This window comes from Pagrus major, chromosome 9 (assembly GCF_040436345.1).
Source record: "Pagrus major chromosome 9, Pma_NU_1.0".
NCBI lineage: Eukaryota > Metazoa > Chordata > Actinopteri > Spariformes > Sparidae > Pagrus > Pagrus major.
In genome coordinates, this window is record NC_133223.1 from 5,725,779 (window position 1) to 5,745,171 (window position 19,393).

Sequence of the window (19,393 nt, forward strand, 5' to 3'; positions counted from 1 at the left end):
TTTAAAGTGTGTTTTGAAATGGAGGTATTGAGTGAATCTTCTGTGGAAAAGGGAAATGAACACAAATATCAATCCATCTGTTTTCTATACCTACTCATTCTGTTTGGGTCACATTCAGCTAGAGCCAATCACAGCTCAGTTGCCCTGAACACAGTCTGTCAAATTGCTGATAAACGTAGATAAACAGTGCAAGTCAGGTGATGTTTAAAGAGCTATAAAGTTCATGTAGGAAGAAGGTGGAGGTGGGTGGATGGTCAAACACAGAACTCTCTGTTTTGCTGACTTTTGCTTTTGCTGTCCATGTCTTTGGCTGACTAGCTGATCTCACAGCACTACTGTTAAACATATTATGAGCTCCGTCAACAGAAAACAGTGTTTTAAAAAGAAATACAACCCCATTAAATTACCAAACCTAAGCTATATTCTTGAAAATACAATATGTAATATTATATAGTCTTTATATATACATGTATATAGGTATATATATATATAATCTCACAGCAGTGCTGTGAGATTGACTAGATTGATGTTTAAAAGTGATGTTAGGTGCAACAAAAGGTTGTAATATTCAAGTACAGCAGCAAAGCATCTTTTGCTTGATCTAAATGAGCTGCAAATGTGTACTTATCCTAGTAACACATGCAGAAGGTGAGCACATCAACTCTGAACTATATTAATAATGTGGCTTCTGTAGAACAGAGGCTTTGCTTCTGAAAATTGATTCCCTTATACCCTGCACATCACTTACTGTATGTAATATAACTTGACTTTCGTAACTAATGTACTTATTTTAACCCAAACCAATATGTTTTCCTTAACCTAACCAGGTAGTTTTATTGCTTAAACCTAACCGAACTGTGAAAGTTTCACAACATTAAACAATGTGACAAAACATCAGTATAGAAACAGATTAAAACAGCTTTGCTTCACTGTAAAGCATTCACTTTACCTTTCTAAGTGCAATCCTTTTTAGGATTCATCAAAAAAAAATCTGCATTTTGAGTAGTTGCACAATGGATTTAATTATCTGGTTATCTGGTTACAGCAAGTCATGAGTCATTTTCCTTCATGTTTAGTCAAATTACAACTTGAACAGTACAGACATGTCTCATGCATGAGGCACTTTACTTAGAAATGCTGGTAAGAAATTTTGTGGAGGATGAAACTGCAGATTGGGTGCAATAACATCAGGTTATCACTATTCAGAAGAACTCTTCTCATGCCTCTGCAAGAAATGAACGGATGTCAAGCTTCACGCTCAGCACAGACAATAGTATGAATCAAATATTGCTGATCTCTCTCAGTATGTTTACTTTTTGGAAAATGAGACAATCCTTGTGAAAACGGGAGCCTGTACCTGGTATAACTCAATGAGGAAAAGAGGCTGAATGGATCATTAGTAGGAGGAATGTTTTATATTTCAACAATACAATCAGACAGCTACAACAGCTGCCTCGTTTTGTTGTTTACTTACTTCAGTGATGATACCCCAAGCACACTGTAGTGCTTTTATTGTGAGCAATTATTATATATCACTATGCAGCAACACATACACCAAAGATGTATCACTATATAGAGGAAAGCAAGAAACCAAATTTAAGAAATGTTGGCTGGAAACAGCTCACTACACTAAGACATGCAAAGTACCAGCACCTAATGCAAGTCGCCCCAATAAAATGTTGACATTGTACGTTTCTGCAAAGCAAGGATACATAAAATTTGTATGTGTCATTGGTATAATATCAATATTTCTACAGCATGTGTCATATATGTGTATACATGGTTGTAGCCGTATACAAATTGACATGTAAAGTTTCAACATATTAAATGTAAATTTTCAACATATCCGTGGTTTGCACAAACGTTCCTTGGGTAGAGCTCCTTAACATTTTTCTACCTGCTTCTTAGCACTAAATGCATTTGCCCTCATCACAATTTCCGATTATGTGTGTGTGTGTTTGAGTGTTGAGGATGAGTTCAGAAGCCTCACAGGAATGATGCTGCTCTGTAGTCTGGTGGTACAGCAGCAGATACTTGTGTATCTTTTGTCAGATGGCAGCAGGGTGAACAGACTGTGGCTGGGTGGGTGTTGATGGTACCATGTTCTGGGTGGTTTTAATCAGCCGCTGTAGAGCCTTCTTGTCCTGGGCCGTATGTGATGTTTCTATTGCTCCTCTGTAAAAGTTCACCAGAACTTGTCTCTGAAATTAAGCCTCCTTAAATTTCCATGGGAAGTAGAGCCTTTTCTATTTTTTATTTTTTTAATTTTTTTTTACCAGGGTGGTGATGTGTGATGACCATGATAGGCTCTCTGTGATGATGATTCCGCTAAACCTAAAACTGTTCACCTGCTCCACCTCAGCTGCACTTATGTAGATGGGTGTGTGTCTTTGCCTCCTTTTTTCTAGCATGAGTTCAAATGACATGTTTATGCTTTAAATTCAGTCCACAACAACCAAGTATTAACGGGGAACTTTAACATGAGAAAGGCACATGCTTTGGCCGTTAGATCCTTGGTTTTTATTGGATATTATGTGAACTGCACTGAGATAAGCTTCATGATGAATTTCCCACATGTACAGATAAACTTACTAACAGCTTCTGATAAAAATTTGCACTTCATACTGAACCATACTGAAAGAATGACAGCAGCAAAAATAAACCACTGTTTTCCGGCTGACTGAAGACTGTAGTGCTGACTGCAACTTCTGCAAGTCAGCTCTGTGAGAATGGGGCTTAACCCCACAAAGTGTTTCCAGGCAAAACACAGATGTGACGTCAGGATGGCACCAAATATCATAACATCAGCACTTCCACTGTGATATCTGAAAACACAGTGACTAGAATTAGCTATTTTCCACTGCATGCAAATGAGCATTGCAAGTGCGTTTGGTGTGACAGATGAAAGAGCAAGAATGATTGTAATATTCCAAAGACGTTCAGTCATTTAATAACAGAAACTGTTCGATGTACGGCTTGTGATATACCCTCACATTCAAACGTGAAATTAGCTTTGATTGCGTCACACACACTCAATTTCAACATATACATTAGAAATGACAGGATTTCTTTTTTAAAAGACGTTTTCATGCTTATAGCTGATGATATAAACAAATAAACAAAAGTGAGGGTTTTCAGTCTAAATGTAGGCAAATAATCCACCCTGTTTTTGCTCTATCAATAAATGACAGCTGATGTGAATTGACAAATAAAAACAACAGTGTGAATGTGTGGGTAAATAGAGTCTACTGTCTAATAAAAGGTTTTACTTCACTAGAGGGAAAATTTGAAGTTGATGGTGTCCAAGGTCAAGACATAAGAGGGCCCTGCCAGTCCTGTCTCATGAACCTGTACCAGGCCTATGAGCAATGTTACTAGATTAATAGAGCTGGGGATGATATGACCATCATGATTCAGCATTCGCATTGTTTTCAGTTCATACGATGATCATTTTTATTTATCTCACCAACGCAATCATCGTTTTTATCCAGTGATGTATTACGACCTATTGTTTAGTCACATGTGCAGATGAAGGCTAATCAGCTAACTTCTCATGGCCCACATCCAGAGCCAATGGTATTTTGAGGGGATCCCAGATATGTCATGTGACATTATTATGTCATGGTTCCTTCCCTTTCTTTAAAACAACATTATGTTGTATTTTTTATTTTGTGCCAACAAAACTGTCATAAATACAACTCCTAGGTTTCTGTAACAATTTGTCAGATGTAATGTAACATTATGTGCTAACTATAAACAAAACTTGACATGTCATAACTATGTTACGTCTCTAAAACAGATGTATTGAAGTAAACATGCAGTCAAAGTTTGTACAAGCATTGCATAGGCCTACAACTCAGAACAGTAACAGCATGCCAAGCAAACGTAACCTGAACCAGAGACATTAACATTTGGCTGTATCATGCTACCAGTCAAACCTCAACTTTGCCAACACAGCAAAACATCAAGCAAGTGTAACAACACAAGACAGGACACTTTCAGGGAAATCTGTTAAATCTTTTATGATCAAACATGATCCAGATTCATTCCAGATGAAAATCAGTGATAGTTACACTCTACTACAAGTGTAGTAGACTACCATCAAAATGGTTTTGAAGCTGTTATTTTAAGGTAAAAAGTTACATAATGTTCCTGAAGGTTTTTTTTCTTATTTTCTTTTTAAATTGTGATATCAAGTAATAGTTTCTCACTTGTGACAAGCTCTTACTGACATTTCTCAGCCGGAGTAAATGACTGTGGCGTAGTGTAGGAGTTCTACTGTACATCACACTCAAAGCATTTCATAATCACTCTACTACTAAACAGCTTCTCCCTGCTCATGCTGAGGAAACATCTCATTCTGCTCCACCGAAAGTGTGGTGAATGCTGCCCTTCAGTTGAATATTAGGTCACTAGAAAAGACAAGGAGGGATTAAGATTGATTGCTTGATCATTTGCTCTGAGGAATACTGATTGAAGTGAAGATGCATCCATCTGAAAGGATGAAAGGGATGTTTTGTCATATGTTCCAACTGCAAGATGAAATCATCAGAAGATTTCAGATGTGTTGTGGTATAATCACCACTACACTTTGGGAAGATTGTGCATTATTCACAAGTTGAACACATCAGTCATGGCAACAAAAAATGAAAACTGATATAGTTGTTCTGTCAAAACCACAGTGAATTAAAATGTGTCTTGTTATATACGCATATTTTCCATTTCATCACAATCTTGCAACGTTCACAGAGATTCAGTCAGGTGATCACCAACTAAATATTAACACTGCAAAAGTTTCCACACAAACAAGTCGATACGTTTCTTTCCACCAGGTTCCAGGTTGAATAGATTTCTTTCGAAGGCATTGCAACTTTCAAGGTATAGTTCACCCCCAAATCAAAAATAAATATTTTCCTCTTACCTGTAATGCTGTTTATCGATCTAGATCAGGGCTGGCCAAAGTGTGGCCCTTGGGCCAAAATTGGCCCACCAAAAGGTTTAGTTTGGCCCAACAGATGTTTCAAGCAAAAAATAATTTTAAATAATTAAAAAAAATTAGAATAATCTTTATGCTGTTTAATTTTTGTGGTCTTTAAATATGCAGGATCTCTGATTAGATTTAGAAGGAAGTTTTGGACCCTTGTACCATTTCACATCTTAACAATACAACAGTTTCAGTTTTTGCCCTCTAATGGAAAAAGTTTGGGCAGCCCTGATGTAGATTTGATGGATTTTGAAGTTATTGGTCAAAGGGATGTCTGTCTTCTCTTGTTACTTTTCAACTGTTATTCCTCATCTCATCTCTGTACGTTCATGATGTAAAGTGCATTTCCTCTCCATTCAGAGATAGAATTACAGTACATGACAATTGATTTTGCTGCTGCAGACACATTGGGAAGCAAGAGTGAAGATAAATCCACTTTTTAATCCCAAAAGTTAAAAAACAAAACAAAAAAACTCTGTGCTCTCCTAGACTCCGGGTGTTTATTCCTTCAGGAGCCCCTGTCTCTGCCCACGGCTGTCTCCTCCACAGTACTCCAGCTCCAGCTGTCTGCCAAATAATGCTAACAAGGTAAGTAGTTACATGGCTGAGAGGTCAAGATTAAGTGTAATGAGTTACAGTACAGCTGTCATGAATGGGAAAATTAGCTGCAGAGACCATTTTTTTTACCCAGCTGTAAACATTTTAACAAAGGGTCTTAAGGGGATTGGCTCGGTTTTGGGGTCAGCCTTAAGTGGCCATTCACTACCTGCAGTTTTTGTTACCATCGCATCATTTTTCAGCATTGAGGTTGCCGATTGGGCGCACGCTGTGTCAACAAAAATGAATGCATTGATGCATATCCCCTGACAATAGACTGCAACAACATCTGACTCGACTACCGTGCCAGTACTGCCACGTAGTAGAGATTCTCACACATTACACATTTCATCCTTTCGATCACTTACACTGGAAACACATTTGACCTACAACGACCAAAAGTTGGGAAATTTTAATACCAAATCATTTTGAACAAAAACGTAGCCTGCCTAAATTGGTGTACTGTGCAGTTCAGAGAGTTAAGAGATTATTCTCAGTGAGCATTGTTGAGCCATCTGAATAGAGCAAGAGAAGAAAACAACACTCAGCACTTTGAATGAAAAACCTTGTCCATAGGAAATGTTCTGGCTGTGCAAAGTGATTTTCTTTCTTCTCTTCATTGACTGGGGACTCCATTTTTTTATTTATTTCTGCGACTTAAACAATATTAAGACTTTATGACATACACATTATCTTTAATGTGCATTTTGTTTTAAGCTGCTTCTTATTTTTTTCAAGACTAAGCTGGTTTTGTTAAAGTAACTGAAATTGGTCCTTCTCAGGTTTCCTGCAGAACTGCAGCCGGTTGAACTTGCCGTCTCTCTTTACCGGCAATCATCATCATTTCCTGTGATGGCACAGAGTTTCCATGACAGCTGGGAAACACACCACTATAAAGCTAAGTTCTACTGTTTTTGCTGTATTTTGATGAAATTTGTTCTTTGTGAGGGTGTGTGCTCACCACAGCTTTGTGAATTCTAAGTGTCTGTGGCTTTCTGTGTAACTGTGAGAGTGACTATAGGATGTTCCTGGCTCACTGTATGATGGAGTGGACAGTGTTGACAATCCTCAGCTTCTGCCTGCCTGTGTGGAGTGGTGAGTATAAACAGACTTTTCCTGCCGTGACAATAGTAATGTGACATTTTTTTGTTCCGTTTTAATCCACGACTATCAAGCGACAAAAGGTGCATGTTCAACAAACTATTATTAGATAATTTTGCTGGACATCTGTAGGCTCTTGCAACTTAAACCGTGACCTTTGCCTAAATTTTATCTATTCCAAAACCTCAGCCAAACGCTCAGTTTAAGATGAACTGACCTTCACACACTGAATGGAGTTCATTTCTAACAAGATTTCACAAATAATATGTCGCAACTGGGTTCATTTTTCATATTGGGTGCTTATAAACTTCTCTGTCTTGTCAAACTGCTTTTCACCCAAACAGTGTTGTTCAATCAATTCAAGATTTCATATTGGAATTTACTGTTGGTCTGTCGGTGGGCAAAGTTTGAAACTGTCCTACTGTAGAACTGGAACCTGAAAGCACTGCAGTTCACTGCCTCAGGGTTGATACGGACCAGTGAAATGCTGTGCTAAATTTTTTCTGAAACAAATAATTAAAAGGATTACAATTTGAAATTAAGTAATTACCTGTACATTATGGTAAAAAATGTCTAATATTTTGAGCCTCTGGCTTGTGGAAAGACGGAATTTGTTTACCTGGCCTCTTAGCTAGCTAGCCACTGGTTAAGATTGAGATATCCTTCTGCGTTGAATTGACGTCATACCTACAGTGTAGCCTCTGTGTAGGGGCAAGCCCTACGCCTTAGCCTGATGCGTACCTTCCCAGAAATATAACTGCACGTTGTCGCGATGCAGACCACAACGGTTCTCCACTGGTGCTTAGCGGTGGTGCTAATAATGGGAATTGTCACCTGTAGCTTCCCCAATAAACACACTGCACTCTTCGGCTGTTGCAGTCCCTCCTGACTGGTCGGCTGCTGCTCTGCTTAGATCATACTTCTCATCTGGAGCCTCTCTTCACTGCCAGAGCATCTCAGGGCAAGAGAGAGTGGACAGGCTGAATGTCTGAAGGGCAGGCTGCCCCTCAAGGAGCAGCCCGTTGGCAAATACAGGCTGCCCTCCCTGCAGACACTCTGCCTGTCCGCTCTTTCTGGCCCAGAGACACAACTGGGGAGTCAGTGTGTCTAAAGGGAAAAGAGCCAATGAGCAACCATAAATTAGCCTTTAGCCTACATTAAGGAATCACTTTAAGTGTATAGACAGGCTGTAAAGCTACCGGGCTATCACAGGAATTCCCTGGTTTTGTAGCAAGTGTGTGAGAACCCTGACATTCACAGTGAGAGCAGGACTTCTGCAGAACTGCTGTGTGCAGCCAAACCACAATGTTTCACTTTTAATGTCTATCTGCATTAAACACAGAGGAAGTGACCTGTGGGTGTGGAGAGTTTCAGGATTTCGTAATTAAAGTAATTAAATGAATAACTTCTGCTGTTGAGTAATTAGTAGAGTAATGTAACTACATTTTCAATTTGTAACATGTAATGACTGATTACAATTTTAAAGTAACTGTCAAAACACATTTTTCATTGTGCACCACTCTGTAAACTTAAAAGGTGGAAGTGATATCTGCTGCTATCTGTTCTGTTCTGAAAGAAAGGTAAATCTGCAGAGGTCTTGTCTGTCTAGTCTTCTGGATTCATTACATAAGTAGAATGGTGCTCAGAAGAGAGCATACCTCCGCCCAGGCCCAACACTCCCCTTTTGTAATCATTTATAAAAACCTAAATATGATTTTTTTTTTTTTGTAGTTTTGGAGAAAAAATTCAAACTCAGAATTTTACAATATTTATGTTTACAATATTAATGAGGTAATAATACAAAATCAAAAATGTTTATTTTCTCCATAAGTGAATAAACAAGCTGTTCTCAGAGGAAAATAAGGTCCCAGAATACTATTTGAATCTAGACAGGTGGCAGGGTCCGCCACATATAAACAAAGTAAAACAGTATAAATTGTGTTGTCCTTTAAGGTCAGTTTGTTTATTCAGTTTATTCAGTCATGACAACAAAGAGAGTTTGATTATTTAGTTTATTTTGGCATGAATAATGAGTCAATGAAGATCTTTCTCTACTGTTTAAAACTTCCTCCTCAAAACTAGTGCACCTTCATGATCCATGCATTATTCCCTGAGAAATCAACAAAATGTGTAAAAGTTAATGGGGTCTGTTCTGGGCTGAGACCCATCCTCCTGCGTAATCCTGCTGACAAACCAACCAATATACAGATACTAGTCCAATTCTAACTATTTCCACCCAATTCTCTCTTTCTTCTGCCAGCTATGGAGGTGATCCAGCCCTATAGTGTGGTGAGCACCGATGGTACGGCTAAAGTCCAATGCCTCATCCAACCCCAACCCTCTTATCAGAACTTCTATGACCAAAGCCTGCCAAACCCTGACCCTGAGGTGCTCCGAGTGACTCTGCTCAGAGGTCTCCACAGCAACCAGGAAGTCTGCTCGTCCAACTTCACACAGCAGAGAGAGGCAGGTGTGGAGAGAGAGGGGAGGGTAAGTTCTATTCCAACTTCAACCAAAAGAATGTTATATAACATTAAAGACCTTTTCAAAATATTTTCTCGATCAGTGCACTACAGAGATGAACACTCCTACATTAAACTTTTTTTTTGTCAAAGTTAGAACAGTTTTCAATATTCCATTAGAGGTTGTCTCTATTTGTGTTTCTGAAGTTTGCAGGGCTTGGGTGATGTCACTTACCATCCATCCCTTGCGCCAAAGAGGATTTCGCAGTGTTTGAATCAGAATCTGGTTAAAGTTAGGTGGTTGCTTTTCCTGCCAGACCACTGTCAATCTAATCTAATGAAGCAGTTTCGCTGAGTTTTTGTGATTAAACTGTAAATCATGTGTTATTTGATCGGCTCAATAATATTATAATATACAGAGCAATCACTTAATAGTAATAATAAAAACAATAATATATTATTAATTTATTATAAATATAATATATAATAATGATAATAATAATAATTATTATTATTATTGTTATTGTTATTATAATTATAAGATATTGATGGGATTTGAAGAATTTTACTGAAAATTTACTATGAACTGATGTTAATGATCATGATGGCAAAATGAGGAAGGTCAAGTAGGGTAATTATCCTTTATGAATGAGTCTTTGACAAATTTGAGCTGCTACATTATAAAAATACACCACTGCAGATTAGTGCACATGCTCCTCTGAGGTTGTTTTGACACAGACAGAATTCAAAAACCTGGATTTCTGGCATATACATATTTTCCTCCTTTCCCCTCCAATCTTTGCCTATTTTCTTGTGAAAAATTAGTAATTTTGGCCTCGTTTGGAATAATTCTTATACAGCCTATTTGTAGTTTACCACTTGTTCTTGAAAATAACATAAACATATGACATGACTTCAATTAATGACACCATGTTCTAACTGAATCTAGGTCAGGTTTAATGTGTGTTTATTTGTTTTTCAGTTGCAGTGCTCTGCTCAGGTGAGAGGGGGTGCTGTGGAGCTGACAGTGTCCGGACTGAAGGTCACACACACAGATATGTACCGCTGTAGGATAGATGTCTTCTACCCACCGCCGTACCTGCGTCTCACTGGCAACGGCACACTCATTCATGTCTTAGGTGAGACACCCAAATGTGACGTCAGGACGCTCTGCTGCATGTCTACACACTGAGCTCACAGTTCACTCACCTTCTTTCCTTCTGTCCTCATTCATTTCCTTCATCCACAGGCAGCTCTGACTGTCCTGTACAGGGGGCTCACAGACAGACTGCATCCCAGGATGATGAAGAAGAGGATGATGAGGACAAAGAGAAGATGGCATCATTTAGTGTTCCTGTGGGTGCACTGATGATATTGATCATCATCGTCCTCATCATCATCATCTCTTTCCAGGTCAGAGCATTATTAAATTTTTTATTCATGTCATGATTGTGGTGATGATTTATGTAGTGAATAATAGGTAGTAGTGAAATCAAAAAGTCTATAAAGTAATATAATAAAACATTTCATCATTATTTTTTAATTTAATTTGTACGAGCTGGAGTAGCAGTTATAACTGGTGAATGGGACATGTTTGATGTATCCAGTTAAAATAGTGCTGTAACACACCACTTGCGCTCCCATATCCCTGCCAACACTCACCTAAAGAATCACAGAACATTCACACAACATCCAAAATGTGTTCCCTTATCATAAAAATATACTCCACTACACAATAGCACTGTGCAGGTCTCTCTGTGGCTAATTCTTTTTTTTTTTTTACTTAATTGAAAGCTGTGTCTTTTCCATTTGCAGACTCTCCAGTGTGAACGAAGGAAGAGGGAGATGGTCGTGCCTGGTGTGCTTCACAAAGCGGATGCTGCTGCATTTTCATGTGAAAACATGGCATGAAAAGCAAACTGGTATCACGCCAAACAGTGTAATAGACCCGCAGGTCCACCTTTTCCCCCTGCCTACCCGTCAAAACAACACAATCAGGCTAGCAATAACACACATGCAATGTCTGGTTATACTTTCAAAATAAAGGCACCAAAAGTACTTGGTTAGATCAGTGTTTTGCTTAAAATAACTGCTTCCTCAAAACAGTCCCTTGAGACTTCACACAGGACTCAAACCCTGGTTACCCAGTGGAAAGTCCAATAAATAAACCTACCAACCAACCAACCAATCAACCAACCAACCAGCCCCTGACCTCCTCTTCATATAACATTCATCCTCTCTCCAATTATTAAGCCCCCTACTGATACTGCACCTTCAAACACACAGGTACTTTTCATGCCTAGGTGAGGAAAACTGTCATACTCACACTGTCCTCTAGTGGATAAGTGGGTCTATTACACACTTTGGCGTGAGACTGGGCTGGAAACACACTGTGTCTGTGCGTTTCTCAAACCTGTGATTAGTCACCTTGGGGCCAGCATGTCCAAATCAGACTTGTATCTGCTTTGAAGAATTAGAACACCATTGTTTTGAAATGGAGAGTTAGAGACATGCAAGTCAGTATTGGCTGTTTGTGATACATAACCTCTGTTATGATTGAGGTTCTTTTATGGAAAAACACCAAAATGATACTTGAGTGTCTGTGCATATTTTACTTATTAAGTATAAATATAATGTTTACATTGTTGTAAACACAAATTCTATTAAAAGCTGAAGCTTTTGAGTTGACTTGAGTTGTGGAGGCACCTATGAGCTCTCATCCTAACTGCAGATAGGAAGGCTTGTATGGCTAATACAATGTACAAAATGGTTGTTTGATTAAAAACTGAATAACTTTAATCCGTTTAATTTGGCTTCATGCTCCAGCTTTGAAAATGTAAATGCTTTATATCATTTGGCTGCATTATGGCAATAGAAGCTACTTGCCTGTGATTGTATTGATAGTCACCTTATTTGTATTTTTTGTTGCCATTGCAATGTTAAGCAAATATTCATGTTGGATATTTTCTTGAATTAAAGTTTTGTTGACTTTAAATTGTACTTTTGTGTAAACTGTTATTATTTGTAAAAACATAAATACCAATACCAAATATCAACTTGCCTAGGGATGAACCACGGTGATCTTTAATCCAGTCTAGATTCTGTGCCATCAGTTGTCTCCTGCACATAGAACATAGTCACGACTTGAAGACACTTTAGACAGAGTGATTTACATTTCAAAGTAGCAGCTGCAGAACATTTTATAGGGTTGTGAATTCACAATGACAACAACTAATTGACAGTGTGGACCTTACTATGTTTTTTATTCTGACACTTATTCTTAAAGGAACTTGGGGCAGGATCTGTGAAATTATAAACATGCATTTTAAGTTTTTTAATGCTAATGGGTGATGAAGCGTTCAAAACCAAAAAGAATGAGTCCACCCACGTATCTCTCCATTGCCTTGAACAGGCTGTGTGCTGCATAATGTACTGCAATTCGGGCTCGAATTTCCCGCGCAGTCCTGCGGACGTGACGTCAGATGACACTGAATGCGCGTCCTCGACCGGCTTTCGACTTGGATACGGGAAGTAAACAAATGCAGCGGACCCAAACTAGTGTTTGGGTAGTAATGGATTCTGCTACAGCCAGCAAACGACCCACCACCACACAAAGTCCACTAAAAAGTCACACTAAGAAGAAAACAAAGGTTTTATCAGTGGCATGTTGTGAGTCAAAACAAAATTACGAGCAAAGCGGGCTGCACCTGAATAAACATCGGATACGCGTTCGACTCATGGAGGCAGCTTCAACTTGAATTGGGACTGAAAACAGATGCTGACACGGCTCATTTCCTAGTAACCAGGTAAGAAAACATTACAGATCATGTTTAGAGCTTGATTTGAAAATCATATGAGATCACCGAGGACTCGAGTGACCTAACGTGCAAAGTAGCGTTAGCTGCAAACGCGTAACTTAGTCCACCGCTGTGTAACACTGAGTAGTTACAGACTGCACATTTTCCACGGTCCTTTATTCTGAAACCGAATAGTTAGAAATATGTCCCTTTTATATATGGGACCGAAAGCCCAACCTGTTATCCGGGAGGTGACGTTAGCAGCTGGATGTAGCCACAGGCTAACGGTTTGTTTGTGTCTGTGTAGCAACATTAGCCGCTAACACACAGCAATCCCGTATCAGAGACGATCTCTCTGTCCCCCGATATGCTGTCTTTGCTTTCGCCCGTGCCTTCAGACTGCATCAACCGTAACTGTAAATCGCTGCGCTTGTGTGTCGCTACACACAGCGAGCAGCTTCCCTGCTGCTTCATGTGTAGCGGATAAGACCAACGCAAAGGGGTAGCTCCTGCGTCAGGTATCGACGCGAGGGGCACTTGACCAAGCTTTTTTTTTTTTTTTTTTAATAAAAACTTTATTGAACAACTTTCAGTTACAGTCATAACATTGACTTGGAAAATACAAAACAAGTCTGGCATCTCACATTAAGGCACTTGACCAAGCGTCAAGCGTCTGACGAACAGGGATGAGACGGCATCAGCTGCACTGTTGTGAAGAGCTCATGCGCGCTCCCACGCCGGCTTGGCTGATGGCTGCAGTTACACTAACGGCCGCAACGGCCGGCGAGTCACTATGGAGTCTTATTTCTTGATCCTGCCCCAAGTCCCTTTAAAGTGACAGTTGGGGTCTTTTGATTTGGGGTTGTATGAGGTACTTCTCCCTAGTCAGTGAATTACCTCCAGTAGATGACTGTCAGCTCTCCCCCTGTGTGGAGAAGCAGCATGTAGCACCAACAGGGAAGTGGAGCATTGTGCTGCTAAACAGTACAACAGCAAGATGTATCTTAGTCACTGAAAAAAAGGCACACTTGAAAATATATAGACAGCCCTTTCCTTTGGAACTACATTCCCTCGACCACACAAAGTCCGTATCCCTATGCACAAGTGCAGCTGTGCCTGCTTCGCACTGTATTATGCCGCAGATCAGCTGTTTGGGTCGGACTGTCAGCGGCTGTCAATATTCAAAATCTCACATACATAACCTTTAAAAGACAAAGCTTACCATAATCCTAATCTTCCCAAGTTGATTAAGAGGAAGAAAGCAAGAGATTTCTAAGAATCATTTAATTTATAAAATGATGGCAAAATGAGGAAGGTCAAGTAGGGTATTCTCCAAAGCCTGTACACATACAATGTGTAGAATTGGAGGAGTTATCCTTTATGAACGAGTCTTTGACAAATTTGAGCTGCTACATTATAAAAATACACCACTGCAGATTAGTGCACATGCTCCTCTGAGGTTGTTTTGACACAGACAGAATTCAAAAACCTGGATTTCTGGCATATACATATTTTCCTCCTTTCCCCTCCAATCTTTGCCTATTTTCTTGTGAAAAATTAGTAATTTTGGCCTTGTTTGGAATAATTCTTATACAACCTATTTGTAGTTTACCACTCGTTCTTGAAAATAACATAAACATATGACATGACTTCAATTAATGACACCATGTTCTAACTGAATCTAGGTCAGGTTTAATGTGTTTATTTGTGTTTCAGTTGCAGTGCTCTGCTCAGGTGAGAGGGGGTGCTGTGGAGCTGACAGTGTCCGGACTGAAGGTCACACACACAGATATGTACCGCTGTAGGATGTCTTCTACCCACCACCGTACCTGCGTCTCACTGGCAACGGCACACTCATTCATGTCTTAGGTGAGACGCCCAAATGTGACATCAGGACGCTCTGCTGCATGTCTACACACTGAGCTCACAGTTCACTCACCTTCTTTCCTTCTGTCCTCATTCATTTCCTTCATCCACAGGCAGCTCTGACTGTCCTGTACAGGGGGCTCACAGACAGACTGCACCACAGGATGATGAAGAAGAGGATGATGAGGACAAGGAGAAGATGGCATCATTTATAGTACACCGCAGATCAGCTGTTTGGGTCAAACTTTCAGCGGCTGTCAATATTCAAAATCTCACATAAATAACCTTTAAAAGACAAAGTAAAGAGGTCTCACCATTTATCACAAAACCAAGTGACTCAAATAAGGAAAAGTTTCCTGGAGAATAAGTATAAATTGTCTCTGTGAATCACAGTCAGTCCACCTCCACGACAGAATGATGACATGTTTGATTGAATGCAACACAGTTGCCTGGGTTTAACAAGGGCTCAGTAAACATAAAGAAATCTGACTGATTTGAGAAAATGAAATCATGACAGAACTGTGAAAGGAGGCATGATGTAAGGCAAACTTGACCCTAATCTATTTTCACTTGTTCAAAAGAATTTACAGAGCACATCCATGTTCAGCAAAAGAAAGAATCATTTTGATCAAAATGACCCCAAGAATTTTCTTTTACGCTGTCATGAGTAGAATATTGAAGAACATGTTTGGCTTTGGCCTGTGTGAGGGCTGCTGCATTAGCTGGAGCCTTCCTGTCATTCGTCTGTCTTATCAAGACTTATCAAAACAGCATTACAGTAGTCTGTAAGCTGTTTGAGATAAAAGTGTGAACCACTTCCTCTGAATCAGCTTTTGATGCGAGTTATCTAACCTCTGATTTGTTTTTCAGCTGATAAAAGTTTCCCTGGTTATGTTACTGACGTGACTTTCAGGTTCTTGACCTGCTGGCTGTTTACCAGCCAAAGTGACTCTGCGTGAATGAACTTCCTGTCTCTGGGTTTTAGCCCAAACCAAAAGTATGTCAGTCTTATTGTATTCAATGAGAACTAGTTCATGCTGTCCAAAATCAGAAATTAAGTGTCTATGGCAACACTTGAAGGTATAGTGAAAAGAGGAGTTGTGATATAGTTAAAATAAGGAGAAGATGGTTCACATTTTGAGACAATCTCTGAGAGAAGACATAGTGTCAGTTTGTCACATCGAAAAGTGACAGAAAGAGCTACAGAGTTCTAACCCTGGCTGCTCTCTCACCTCCAGTTCGAAGATATTTGACCACCAGCAAGCAATTCTGAAGAAACATAGGTCAACTCTTGATATCCAGTCATGAAAATCATCAGTAGAGTTTACCAAATTCTTTCTAGGAATAAGATCATCTGTGGAGAGTGATTTGAAACATGAATCAATAGGAGAGGAGTTTTCCTTTTAATGTTGCCAAAAGGAGCATATGTAAAAGAAAAAGAAAAGGATTGACCTTTGTGGGACTCCAGATACCATTTTCACTTCAACAAATTTAGAATTAAGGATGATGATAGAAGCTCATATATTCTTTGAGTAGGAACACATTCAGTGAAGAGCAGGGCCTTGCTATCTTTACTGTGGTTATGTTGAGGATATGATTATAAATATTATAAATATTTGAGTTGGAAATATTTGAATCAGACTCATATGCAAAGGACTTGGACTCACAATCAGGGACTTGTGAACAATCTTTGTATTAAGTCTGCCGAGCTGACCGTGACTACTGCTACTATCTCTGTTTAGCATGTTAACATGCTAACATTTGCTAATTAGCACTATATATAAATGAGTGCATTGTAAATGGTTGTGTTTTCATTCCACTTTTATCCAAAAAGTGCTCACACACACACACACACACACACACTGACTTGTGGACTGAGGGCCCAGATTACCGAAAAAGTTACAAATGGCACTGGCAAAGGGGCAAAGGCGAAAAATAGGGAGAAACCGCACTAAATGGGTGAAATCGTGGGTACTATGAAAGGCCGAAGGTGCTTTTCCTTTCTTTTTCTAAATTCCCTGCTCATGCACTGATTGAATGAATCCGAACAGTGTGAAACACAACAAATACTGGAGCCACAAACGCTCACTGCCGGCCCTGATACGAGTGGGTAAGGGCCCTAAGTCGACAACGCTGTGATCGAGCCCAGCGTCGCAAAAAAAGTACTCATCAGTGGTTATGTCCCCCCAGCATTGAATTTGTTTTATTTGACTTGCCTAACAATGGAAAGTTGGCATGGTAATTGAAATATAAAAAACAAAAAGACAAATACAAAGAACCCAGTGATGGACAGTGAAGCTTGGAGAAGAAGCAGGCTCCTAAACTGATCGTGTCTGTGGTTTGACTTGTCTTTGACTCACATGAACAAAGACTTCACAGAAGCACAAACACTGAAAAACAGGATGTTAACACTGCTGACACTAGTTACCCTAGATCATATCAAAGAGTTCAGTTTTTAAGAAATTTTACGCTGATACAGACAATAGACACACACAGATACCACAGATAGCAGTGACTGGTTGTGTAAAAGAACTTAAATCAAGATTTTTTCTAAAAGCTCATTACAATCAGTTTCTTTAGAGGAAATCTAAAGTGCAGACAATCACATTAACAGACAAACAAATACTGTAATTTCCCTTTTATCCCACTTAATAATGATAATTATTGTCTCTGTCAGCAGATACCATTGTCACTGAGGTCAGGTATAGGTAGCGGGTACACTTACTGAAGAACAGACTTTCTTGTGCTTTACTTGACTACAGTATTTCCTTTTTATGATATAATTAATCTGTAATTATAAAGCCTACATACTTGCACTCCACTAGTGCAGGTCAGATCTTATTTTGTTTTCCTTCTGAACATTTATTTAAAAGCAATAATGACTAGTTATTTTCAGACTGAGATTTTAAACAGCTATAATGAGCATATACAAACATATATGCATTGGTATGCAGTAAATCCATAAATCATTTATGAAATAGTTAAGATCCCTCCCAGACATGTGTATACTATGCTTTGAATAATTTATTTCTTCAAATAAGTTTATTAACCTTCTTTTTAAATTCTTAAAGGTCCACTTTGTAAGAAAGCTGATTTTTTAATCTCAGTCCCAACTCGTCAAATACTGACGCTTTGAGATTGTAGGTAGGATTGGCTGCAGTCTCAAAGGGTCAGTGCTTGACGAGTTGGGAGTTCTTACAAATTGGACCTTTAAAATGAATCCACTGATTGTCAGTCATTGATAAATCTAAAATCTGTGAATATACAAATATTTATCATTTCAGAAGTTGAACTGCAGGAAAAAAGATGTCTTCTATTTCACTGAAAAGTTCATTGCCAGAGTATGTGCACTGCAGGTTTCAAGTTTCCACATCAAGTTTCCACATTCCACATACTGTAAGTTGCATAATGGACAGCAACTGGCCTCCAAAGTACTTGTGATGTCACAACACATTCTGCTCGTAAGTACATGTTTTAAAGTGAGACTTAAGGTGAGCACAAAAAACTTTCCTCCATCAGCAGATAAATAAGAAAGCAGCCTTCTAGTGTCAAACTCTGCACATACATCATTCTGTTCAGTGAAGCTCAAACATCCAAGTGATGGGACAACAAGCACATTAATGTTTTTATATTTTGGTCAAAATAAGGTTGACAGGACCCATTCAGCCTGTGTAGTGAGTACTTTTACTTTTCCTACTTCCAGTACACTTTTGTCTATGCAGGAGAGTAATTTTATATCATATATCGAGTACATTTACTTAAAGGGTAATTCCAGTATTTTAAACCTGGGCCTTATATTTACATGTTTTGGTGTGTAACAGATTATACTGTACTTTGGTGCCGTACTCCAGTAGATGAAGAAACATAGTGCAATGTAATCCCTTGGGGCAAATCCAACCATCAAAGTTAGGTCCTCCAAAACTGCTTGTTTTTGTCACTGACAGGCGGAGGCTGTTGTTCGGAGGTAAGTTTTGACATTCTAGGAATTTGCTGTGGTCTGTAGGTGGTGTGGTGTGTTGGTGCGCATTGTCCGACGACATCTCAGAAATAATTCATTCATCAATTCTCAAATTCATCAATCATTTTTGTAACCAGAAACACACGTTTCTAATGTTGTCACACACTTAGAAGACACTTGGCATCTTGAATCACCTGCTTAGTTTAAACTACTAAGTAAGTATTACATTTACAGTAATATAGGACAGAGAGAAGAGGAAACCAAAGACTCACATTTTAGAACCAGGACTTTAAAATATTTAGCATTTTTGCTTCATGATCTACATGATGAATCAAATGCTGAAATAGTTTCAAATTGACTTTCTGTTGATGGAATAATCAACTGACTGGCTAATCATTGCAAACTAGACTTGAAAGTGCTTTCCCTTTTTTTCTTTTTTGGCCTTTTGGTTTATGGATATACTAAAATACATCCTGTAGTGGCAACCTTTTTGACAGACCATTTTATAAAATCAGGATTCATGGTTATGGATATTCCTGGGGATATACATACTGCACATCATATACATTCAGGGTTTTATGACAAAGAGCTAATTATAGGCATTATACAGTTTCTTTTAAAGTCCTGC

The 19,393-nt window shown here is 38.9% G+C and overlaps 1 protein-coding gene across 1 annotated transcript; it reads left to right on the plus strand.

The window, feature by feature from the left end:
* Nucleotides 1-6,502: 6,502 nt before the first annotated feature.
* Nucleotides 6,503-12,142, plus strand: cd28 (CD28 molecule). Its single transcript, XM_073474233.1, has 5 exons — nt 6,503-6,676; nt 8,943-9,172; nt 10,127-10,283; nt 10,394-10,557; nt 10,960-12,142. The coding sequence occupies exons 1-5, from the start codon at nt 6,604-6,606 to the stop codon at nt 11,053-11,055; spliced, it is 720 nt and encodes a 239-aa protein (XP_073330334.1). The 5' UTR covers nt 6,503-6,603; the 3' UTR covers nt 11,056-12,142.
* The last annotated feature ends 7,251 nt before the right edge of the window (nt 12,143-19,393 follow it).

Excerpts from the sequence above, each read along its gene's own strand:
- cd28 (XM_073474233.1), top strand. The coding sequence starts at position 6,604 with ATGTTCCTGGCTCACTGTATGATGGAGTGGACAGTGTTGACAATCCTC. Across the intron at positions 6,677-8,942 it reads CTGCCTGCCTGTGTGGAGTG|CTATGGAGGTGATCCAGCCC; the intron begins GTGAGTATAAAC and ends TTCTTCTGCCAG. Across the intron at positions 10,284-10,393 it reads CACACTCATTCATGTCTTAG|GCAGCTCTGACTGTCCTGTA; the intron begins GTGAGACACCCA and ends CTTCATCCACAG.